Below are 11189 nucleotides of genomic sequence, written 5' to 3'. Positions count from 1 at the left end.
CACACGGTGCTATGGCTACCGGATTGATTCGTCTAATTTGTCCTCGTGCCGGGGCTATGGCTGCCAGACTTTCTGGCTAGGTGTGGATGGCTGGAGTTGCGGCCGACTCGTAGCTAGCTGGCTACTTCTCATCGACAACAAGTTCGTCTTGCTGCGTTGCGCTCTGTTTGGGCTTCCGCAGGCGTGTGGAACCTAGGTGAAAAACCTGCTTGGTCACACTAGGCCAGCGACGATTAGGCATATGGCGTTATATCCCTCCCTAGAGACGTCATTGTAGATTTCATCTCCTACCATTGTGGAACCGATTCTGAGCTTGCTGCATTAGCTGGGTAGGTCTCGGGGCAAAAGCCCTTTACGAGCCCTGGTGCTCCGGTTGTCGATGGTTGTGTCCGTGGATGCCACTTCCCTTCTTGAAGATATCGATACAAGCACACCTGCTTCCGTCCATGCCCGGCGCGACCTTATGCTCTCTCCAGTCGCGCTCCCACCCCCATCATGTTATTGGTCTGGCTACCCTCCTACCCCTTGGCTTTTGCACACATGGCTTGCTCTGTCGTTCTCTAGCTCACTTGAGTGCTTCGCCTCATCATATGCTGGGTTACAAAATCTTGATCTCCTCCTCTGGATCTCCTCATTCTCCTATTGATGATCCACCCACTTTGAGGCTTCCTTCCCCCAAATGGCATAGGTGGGCGTTGGTTGGACCCCAGATGATTTCATGGGCTATGCGACTCACAGCTGCTACCTTTTGGCTCCGACTCGATGCCTTACAATTGCATGTGGTTTAGAGTTCTTTAGAGTCTGTCTTTGGTGCTTGCACTCACTCCGGTTAGTAGGTTGTGCCGGTAGCTGAACCATGTTGTTTTCGTTAATGTTGTAATCTTTGGTGCTTGTCATGTACTTCTCTGACCTTCAAGGGTCACCCCTACATTAGGTGCTCTACGCCCTCCATTCCCGGCCTCGCTGGCATCAGTGGAAAATTACTCAGGTGGGGACCTTTCGTCCCCCCCCCCATCGGTGATGTCTTAAAAAAATGTGAAGGGACTAGTCCCACAATAATAGGTAGGCAGATCATCAACATTTATGGGTCTGATAGCATCGGGTGTGGAAGAAATGGTCTTCTGCTAGGGGTATTTGACTTATTAAATGGCGAGCATGAATTAAGTAGTGAATTAATACGTGAAGAGGGCCTCTTTGGATGTCAGTTTCAAAAGACACTGATAGCCGGAATGTGTAGCTTTAGAACCAGAGGTGTGGAATGCTATGGCTTGGAGAAAAGTTCAGGCTAGGGATGTTAAATCAAACTACAGGAAAGGGAATAATTGATAATAGTGAGGGTTGTGGAAAAAAAATTCTCCACAGGGGAATAATGCTTACCTAGTCCTAGTTGCTTTATGCTGTGTAATTTGACTAAACAGATTGTTGTTAGGAAAATGGACTAGACTACATCTGATGCATCAAACTGCACAGGAGGTATTGAATCATGGACACTATATATAGGTACCGGTATATGTATCTATATATGGTAGCCTACCACAATCAATTATGGACAGAGGATTATATGTATATATATCAATCAACTATGGGCAGAGGATTATTATATGTATACTAGGTAGTGTGCCTATGTGTTCCTATGGGACAACTAAACTTTTGTACTTAAAAACACATGGATTGCACGATAAGATAACAATACTATAAAATTAAATACCAATGTTAAAGTTACAGTTAATCCAAAAAGCAAAGTTTGTGAAATTAACAGTCACGGAGAACGCGGCGTCAAATTAACAGTCACGGAGAACGCGGCGTCACAGGCTTACAAACTCTACTTTATAGACCTTTCCGTGATGCGCCTAAGATAATGTTTTATATTGGCAGGAAGAAATCTCCGATATCTATTTCTTTTGTGCGCCAATAAATCCACGAATAAGTTCCGTCGCATCTCCATACCATCCTCCGGCCGGGGCATCATCCGGAGGCTGCATGGGGGCGGCAATGGCGGGGGAAAGGGGGGGAAAGGCGGAGGGGAGAAACCCGGAGGGAACGGCAACGAAGGAGGGAGAGGTGGGGTTTTGCGTGGCGGCGAAGTTGGTGGGGGGGGGGGGGGGGGGGCAGGGGCCGGAGCGGGCCAGAGCATGGCAGATTCCAGAGTTCCCATTGGTCGCCCACTCACTCTCGCCTTGCCTACCCTTTTTTCTCGCTTCATTTTCACACACAAAAAACAGTATAGTTCTTTTTTTTAAAAATGCACAAACAATTCATCTATTTCTCCGCTAATAAAAAGATCTGTTTCTCTGCTAATAAAAACAATTCAAATACATGATAATAATACAGCAACGACGACCAAACAAGCCTATGTTATCCATATGCTCAAGGCTGCATGCATCACGCATGGTTAAACCCGAGTCAATACTAAATAATGCCTCCAGAAAGTCATGACAAAGCAGTGGCGCTTTCAGAGAGCTCCAGAAAACCCGGGGGCGACATTGGCGGCATTGCTTCTTCATGGGCGTCAACCATTTCCAGGATCTTTCTTACGGTTGCCTGCAACTTTTCGTGGCCACCTACCAGTGTGGACTGACCAGTTGTTCTGTTTAGTTGGATGGCCTCGTTTTCAAGACCCATGTTCGGTGACTTTATTTTCGACTGTGCTTTCGCTGATGTTACTGCATTGGTAAAGACACCGGATTCCTTGAGGCCACGGATGATAGCCTGCAAAGATTGGGCATAAAATGTAGCAGCAATAAGAAACAACTTCCACGAGATGAAAGCCTACAAGATTGAGATCTAGACTAACCATGGTCGCATATATACGTGTTAAGACACCCTTCCTCAAAAGTTTCAAATTGGTGTCTTTATCAGTCCATACAACATGTTCCCGGTACCTAAACAAAGGTAGTTAGACCAATGTGATCTCTCTTAATTCAGGCAGGATAGGGAGGAATGGTTGGTGCTTGGTACACAGAAGGCTAAGGGTGTTACCAGTTCTTCATCTCCTCCTCAGTCGCTGTTGATGCAATTATAAAGGCCTGCCATGACAGAGTACAAGGGAGGATTCATTAGCTATCCCAAGTTAGTTATCCAGTTAGCTACCTATGCACAATGATACCTAATAAGACTAATAGCAGTTTCCTTTCTTTTTTTTTGGTAAAAAGACAGTTATATGGTTCTCTGGCATGACTGGCTATACATTGTACAATGGAGAATAGACCATGGGAAACATTTATGTGATTAGTATAAGGCACTCGAACAAGGTACAATATTGTGCTTGTGCAATGCCCCATCACCCCTGTATCTGATTCAGACATAACTATATCCACTCATCCACTTTCAATTAAAAAAAGATATTACATGCATATATTGTGTAAACTGAGATTGTTTCCACCCACGACAGTTTCCACAAGCATTTCCATAGTATAATAAATCATCTAGCCATTTTTTCTCCCCATCTCATTCTTTATATCATATCACTTAAATGAAATAAATGTATTATTTCAACGTTTCAGCCAGGAAACAGTTATGATGTTGACAAGGTGGCCTGTACGCATAGTACAACAATGGATGCTATGCAGATACAGCAAAGGGAAGAAAAGATAGCTCACCAAATGGCCAAATTCCAAGATAAAACATCGCTTCACATCTTCTTTAGTTGGCTTGCAACCACACCTATCCCTCCTTGAGGTTAGGTCTGAGAACTTTGTGTAGGTGTAATGCAGAATAGCAGCCTCCTCCAATTTGATTTCACTACAAAAGAAATATATAACTAAACCATCGAGTAGAAAGAACTGTAGTTTGTTGACTGACCATTTGTTTTAGCAAAAAAACCTCCACATATTGAGATATCTTACTTTGGGGATTTCATGTAATTATGCCATCTATGAGCACCATTTGGACGCAAATGCTCTTGAACCCTTGCAGCCGATTTCCCATTACCATAAGTAAGGAAGTAGTTTGGATTACCACGTGTTGCTTCTTTGTATAGACCAAAGTATGTATCCTTCGGAAGATGATCATAATTTTTCTTAAACATGGAAACCTGCAGGCACAAAACAATATGACTGTATAAATGATGCAAGCTATCAAACACAGACAACGATAATCAGACCATTCCTATTATTTCCTTCAATGCATTAATGAGTAGTTCTGTGCAGTGTTTGCTAAAGTATAGTTTTTTCTAGACAGTGAGTCGATATCTGGTTATCTACAGGTCGCACTTTGCTTCTCAAGTAAGCCAGTGGATCATCATTAGCATACATAGCCAATTTTTCCTTTCTTTTGCATACATGTTACAGATAACAGTAGCTTCTATACCTCAGTGAAAGGATCTTTAATGTCATCACGCTCAATGCTGCTCTCCTGGAAAAAAGAAATATATACAATAATCAGATGTGAAGCACGTTACCATATTCAACAAACATGTTACTTGTGTGACTCACATAATTGGAGAAGATAACCATGTCAACATTGTCAGGAACATCTAAAAGCAATCACCTCAGGGAGTACTCTCAGGCACCAGCTGGGTGAATCAACTCATCAGTATCAAGGTGAATGATCCAATCCATCCCAGTATCCTGTGACAATCAAACAGGGGACATTCACATCAATCTCACGACTAAATACAAGGCCTTTTCAAAGTCAAAATGACAGTTAATAAAATGACTCCATAATTAGCCAAGAACTAAACTAAGAAACTCTTTTTAAGAAATCTGAGATAAAATTGAAACATTTATACAGTCATATTGTAGACAAGCAAATTAGCATATTTTCTACAGCCTGCTTCTGGTAAGAAGATGGCAAACAACACGAAATCCGGGTGCTCATCAGAGGTGGACCCAGAAAAGCACCCATAATTTTCGCAAAAAAAAATCAGAGTTAGTAGTAGAATTAATGCGTACATAGTCTTGTGATTAGATCAGATCGAAATACAAATTGCCAAATAGATTAAGCTAGGGTTCGTCTGGTTCTCGGCTTGGCACAGCAGGAAGGAAGGAAAAAGGGTGCTTACTTCAACCATACCGCCAAGGGAGCTCGCGCTATCGGGGGATCTCGTGCCGCTGCTTGGGGGAGCTCGCGCCGCCGCCGGAGATCTCGGGACGCCGTTTGGGGGAGCTCGCGACACCGCTCGGGGAGCTCATGCCGCCGGTGTTGGGGTGCTCATAGGAGCCCGACAGAGCTCGGGTGCTATGGGCAGGGCGCGGTGGCTCCGAGCACAGTAGGGAACGACACCGGCCCAGCTCTATGTGCAGTGGAAGCGGTGGCCCGGACGACCGCTGGGGTTGCCGAATCGGGGAGGACGCGCGCCGGTCGCCAAACATCAGAGACGGTCACACGGATGGTTAGCGCGCGATGGTGGCCTGGCCGTGGACCTTTAGGATGGGACCCGCCCGCGTGGGGATGAGGGAGGAGGGCCATCAGGGCCCGCTCGCGCTGACGCACCACCCGCGGGGGTGCAGCTGCCCTGCGCTCGCCGCCGTGAGCCTCGGGAGAGAGAGGGAGGGGTGGAGATCCGGGGGAGAAGAAGGGAAGGAGCATCTGTGACTCCGGCCACTAGATCCGGCGATCGTCGACGAGCCAGAGTAGCCCACCAGAGCTGGAGGGCTGCGCGGCGCGGGCGTGGGCGGGCGTGGCCGCGCGAGGGGCGAGGGGCGACAGTGGTGCGGGGATGGGGAGCGTCACGTGCCGCGGCGGCCCGTGGGATCCAGCGGGTTGCACGGTGGGTGGGGGGCGAAGATTGGGGCGTTTTAGCGATTTGCGCGTGGACGGGAGGCGGGGATCGCAGGCGTGGGCAGACGGACGAACCGAAACAAATGTCGCACAAAAAATGTCCATTCTTTGTTCTTTTTAGTTGTAGGAGATATATGACATGACACTTTTTTTTAGAGTGACAAAACAGTGGACTCACTCTACACAAAGGCAAGTCACGTTACCGGCCTCTCGTGTAACACGTATACACATGCTAACACACACATGTAAGTCACCTACACGTATTCACGTTACCGGTCACTCACTAACACGCACACACACGCTACACACATGTAAGTCACCTACAAAAATACATGGTAATCAAAGTATATAGTTACAAAAAACACCATATTTGACAGATCACGCATGCATCAATCGAATCTAGAAAAAAATTATATAAAAAACTTTCCTTATTTAGCTTATTTTATAAATTGAAAAATTAAATAAATATATATTTCACATATTACCTCTTAGGAGGTAATAGGTGATTGTAACCGTTCGATCAAAATAAATAAACAACTCACAGTCATCTGGAGTACAGCAGCAAAGGCCAGTAAAAAATGATGTTATGTCTCTCTCCTATGCACACATCCCGATGTGTAAACTAGATATGCATATAGGGCACACTACACCAGATTTGCACATCACTACCGGCATCATCACTGCCGGATTTGTGAGAATCAGCAGTGATGTACCTTCACTATCGGTTATGAGCTTAAAAATAAAAAATGATTGGGGCTGGGCTAAAACCGGCAGTGAAGGATCACATCACTGCCGGTTTGTGGCTTGAACCGGCAGTGTTTTGGCGTCTGCTCATCACTGCCGGTTTAAGCCAAGAGTCGACAGTGATTGGGCTCTATCACTGTCGGTTCTAGCCAAGAACCGACGGTGATAAGCCTATAACACAAAAAGGTTGCAGCCGTCCTCTCCTTCCTCATCTCTTCCATCCCGAGAACAGAGGCGCGCGTTTAGACCCTTCCCTCCATTGTTGCGGCTGCTCTTCACCATGAAGCTCATGCTTGGATTTTGAAGAATGGTTTGATCTTTTTACTTTAAGGTTGGTAACAAACATCCACTCCTTTGATTTTGTTGCTTAATTAGCTTCGTTTTGATGGCTACATTGCTTGATTCTCATTCTAGTTCTTTCTCCATTCTAGAGAGCACTTTTCTAATTGAACATTTGTGTAAGGCTCAAATTATGGTGAATCCATCATCCAAACGGTTGGTGTCTATGAACACATTTAAATTCCTAGCTAATTATTCCATGGTGGTCAAGATCATCATTGTTAGTATGTGATGCTATAATTAGTTCTTAGAAGTAGAGTAGAATAGATGTTCTTCATTATTGCGCAATAATTGTTTTTTACTACGATTTTTAATTTACAGGCCGGGGCTACCAATTTCAATTTTCTAATAATTAGTGTACAATAATGTTTTCCAAAAATGGTACTTTTGAGCTACAATTATTGCCCATGAAGCTCGATTTTTTATTAATTCTTTGTAATTACTTTCTCAGTATTTTTGTTGTGCAGAGATGGATTGAGAGTGGATGCATGTGTCCCGAACGAACAAGCGGTACATGCATGTCGTCAGCCAGTTTATCATCAATGCCAAAGCCTATGCTGGGAATGGGAACCCTGTCTTCTGCCCATGCAAAGATTGCAAGAATCATAGGAACTTATGTCAAATTGAGTCTATACGATCGCACTTGATTACCAGGGGGTTCATGCTAAACTATACGATATGGACTATGCATGGTGAGGTTGGTGTGAATGTTCTGCAGGAAAACGATGATGATGTGGACATGCCTGACATAGCCATCCACGATGCTGACGAGGAACCCGGTATCAATACGGAACCTATGGCCACAATTAATAATGTGTTTAGGAACACGCTAGCTGATGACACCGGAGGATAACGATGGCATTTCTCAGCTGCTACGTAATGTAGAGACCGGATGTCTTAGTGAAAGACAGCTGAGAAAGCTAGAGAAAATGAGACAAGATGGCAAAACACCATTGTATAGGAATTATCCAATGAGCAAACTGGGAGCCGACATCATGCTGTTAGAGTTCAAATCGACAAACGGATTGAGCAATAAAGGCTTCGATCAGTTGTTAGGTATAATAAGGAAAATGCTCCTAGAAAAAAAACAAGTTGCCAGAAAAGACATACATGGCCAAGCAAATGATCTACCCTATCGGCCTCGAGGTTGAAAAAATCCACACATGTTCCAATGATTACATATTGTACCGTGGAGAAAAATACAAAGACTTGAACAAGTGCCCCAAGTGTGAAGCTCCATGATAGAAGGAAGGGCCGTCAGATGAGGGTACCAAGACCAGAGGAGGTCCCGTAAAGGTCGTTTGGTATTTCCCTATAGCTCCCCGGGTGCATAGGCTGTTTGCATGTGCAAAGTCAGTCAAGCTGTTGCGCTGGCATGGCGAAAGAGCGTAAGAAATGCACAATGATGAGGCACCCCACCGATGGGCATGACTAGAGGACTATCAATACTATGTTCTATAAGGACATCAGTGGAGAGGTAAGGCACCTTTGGTTTTCTTTGAGCACAGATGGGATGAATCCTTTCGACCAGGTTAGAAGCAATCATAGCACCTGGCCAGTGACGCTCTGTATATACAACCTTCCACCTTGGATCTGTATGAAGTGGTCGTACATCCAGATGCCACTACTGATCCAAGGGCCAAGACAACCTGGGAATGACATCGATGTGTTTCTGGAACCAGTGATCGATGTGAACTAGTGGAGATGTTTGAAAAGGGTGTGCCGGATGTTGGGATGAGTACAAAAAGGAACATGTCACGATCAAGGGAGTACTTATCGCTACAATCACCGACCTGCCAGGTCGAGGTTCGTTATCTGGAGAGAAGACAAAAGGCTATACTAGATGTGTCGAGTGCTTGGACGACACTGATGCGGTAAATCTGCCAAATAACTCAAAGATAGTTTATATGGGACAACGTAGGTTACTACCTAAGGATCACCCTTACCGCAGGAACAGAAAAGATTTCAACGGTACTATTGAGAAACGCTTAGCTCCAAAATATCGAGACGGGCCTGCGATACTTCGAGAACTCAACAAACTGGAGGTTGTCCTTGGGAAGGGGACAATGCAGTAGTAGTGCCTGATGGGAGCGTTTGGAAGAAAAAATCGGTTTTCTAGAAGCTACCTTACTGGCCATTTTTGAGTATACGCCACTGTCTTGATCCCATGCGCATCACTAAAAACGTGTGCACTCACACTCTTAACACCTTGATGGACACCAGGGGGACATCGAAGGATTCACTAGCCACACACCTGGACATGCAACACTTGGGAATCAAGAAGGAGCTGCATCCCGTGGAGCTAGAGAATGGCCAGTTCGAACTTCCGGTTGTGTCATGGACATTGAAGAAGGAAGAAAAGCGTGCGCTTATTTCTTTCTTCAATGAACTCAAAGTCCCGACGGGATACTGTGCGAACCCGAAGAGGCTAGTGAACATGAGAGAACTCAAGTTCAACTATGGCCCTATGAAGGCCTATGACTGTCATGTCATTATGACTCAGCTGGTCCCTATTGCCCTGTGTGGTATCCTCCCCCCAAAGGTCCGCGCCCCCAATCATAAAGCTTTGCTCATTTCAACGCAATCTCAAAAGGTCATTGATGTGTCCACACTAGAGCAGCTGTAGCGGGACATAGTCGAAACTCTCATTAGGCTTGAGATGCATTTCCTGCCGACTTACTTTGATATCTCATTGCATCTACTCATTCATCTTGTTGACCAAATTAGAGCCCTTAGCCCAATGTACCTGCATCAGATGTTCTCTTTCGAAAGATTGATGAAAGTTTTCAGGAGGTATGTTAGGAACAGATTTAGGCCAGAAGGGGGCATGGTTGAAGGATGGTCAACGGAGGAGGCCATTGAGTTCTGCACATATTATCTAGACATCAAAAGGGTCAGAGTTCCAGAATCTCGTCATGAGGGAAGACTACGTGACAAAGGAATGATTGGGGAGAAATCTGTTACGGTAGACGACCCTGTTTCTTTTAGACAGGCATAGTTCACTGTTCTCCAGCAAGCCGAGGGTGTGATGCCATACATTGACGAGCACATGCAGTCGTTGCAAACTCTGTATCCGAGCAGGTCACATGCTTGGTTGGATAAAAAACATAAGGAGGAATTTGTCAACTAGTTGCGACGTCGCTTGCTTGGAATAAAGTTGGGTAATCAACTGGATGCCTTAGCCAAGGGACGTTCGAGTACATATCTTAAGTACTAAGGGTATGAGATCAATGGATTCACATTTTACATAAAAAAGCAAGATAGAAAGAGCACATACCAAAATTGTGGTGTTCGTTTTGATGCTCACGATGAAAATGACAACGTGCAGGCGACATACTATGGTTTCATAGAGGAGATATGGGAGCTAGCCTGCGATCCGTTGAAGGTAGCTCTTTTTCGCTGCCAGTGGCTCCGGCTCGAGGAAATCAACACTGACAACGAAGGGTTCACTACCGTTGATCTCACTAAGACCGCATGCAGAGACGACCTCTTCGTCCTTGCAAGGGATGTTATGCAAGTCTTCTATGCAATGGACAACAAGACAAAAGGAAGGCTAAAAGTAGTCCTAGAAGGGAAAAAGGAAGATTGTCGATGTCGATGGAGTGATTGACGAAGAAGACTACAGGGGCTATCAGGAAATGCCTCCATTCGGGGCGAACATACCCCTACCTATCCTTCAAGAGGGTGACAAACCTGCTTACATACGGCTTGATCACAATGAGACCCTCATTGTTGATGCATGTAAAGATAGTTAGATTATTGTTAACTATGTAATCATTATGCAGATAACCATGAAGGATTTTTGATCTTGATGAAACTCTCATCTCCTCTCTCCTCTTCGTTAATACTCTGCCAACTCAGCAAATATGCCGACGTCAGGTGCTCACCGTCAATGCCGACTAGATAACGCCATACGTCACCGACCAGACTTTCTGTCTAAAGCTAAGTCACGCTTTAGTATTCTTCTAAATACTGGCATTCGGGGCGGCCCCTACCCTAGGCATTTTTGACCGTCAACACACATCTCCAAGTACAACGGCGAGACAAACCTGGACCATTAGCTGGAGGACTACCGCCTCACCATGAAGGCTAGGGGGTCAGACATTGACTTCACCGTCTAGTACCTTCCTCTACTTCTATCAAGCTCAACCAGAGGTTGGCTCCAGCAACTTGAGCTTGGCAGCATCCGCTACTGGGGCAATCTCCATGTGATCTTCATTGTCCACTTCCAGGGCACCTACACCTGCCTGAGGAACTCTTGGGATCTCCATAACTACAAGCAGAGGGATGATGAGACCCTTTGGGAGTACATTTAGCGTTTCTCCATGAAGCACAATGAGCTCCAAAACATCACCGATGCCAACGTGATCAACGCCTTCATCTGT

At 45.3% G+C, this 11189-nt stretch overlaps 1 protein-coding gene across 1 annotated transcript; it reads right to left on the bottom strand.

Annotated features, from left to right (window-relative positions):
- Positions 1-2331: 2331 nt before the first annotated feature.
- LOC136543039 (glycosyltransferase-like KOBITO 1) lies at positions 2332-4577 on the bottom strand (the record flags this gene model as incomplete). Its single annotated transcript, XM_066535613.1, is given in 7 exon segments — positions 2332-2709; positions 2795-2882; positions 2980-3026; positions 3600-3741; positions 3846-4033; positions 4309-4353; positions 4434-4577. Coding segments are annotated over 7 exon segments (933 nt in total), but the record flags the coding sequence as incomplete, so codon positions are not given.
- Between the last annotated feature and the right edge of the window lie 6612 nt (positions 4578-11189).

This window comes from Miscanthus floridulus, chromosome 3, assembly GCF_019320115.1.
Source record: "Miscanthus floridulus cultivar M001 chromosome 3, ASM1932011v1, whole genome shotgun sequence".
Taxonomy (NCBI): domain Eukaryota; kingdom Viridiplantae; phylum Streptophyta; class Magnoliopsida; order Poales; family Poaceae; genus Miscanthus; species Miscanthus floridulus.
The sequence above is the reverse complement of the archived record's forward strand: the minus strand, read 5'-3'. Positions and strand labels throughout refer to the sequence as shown.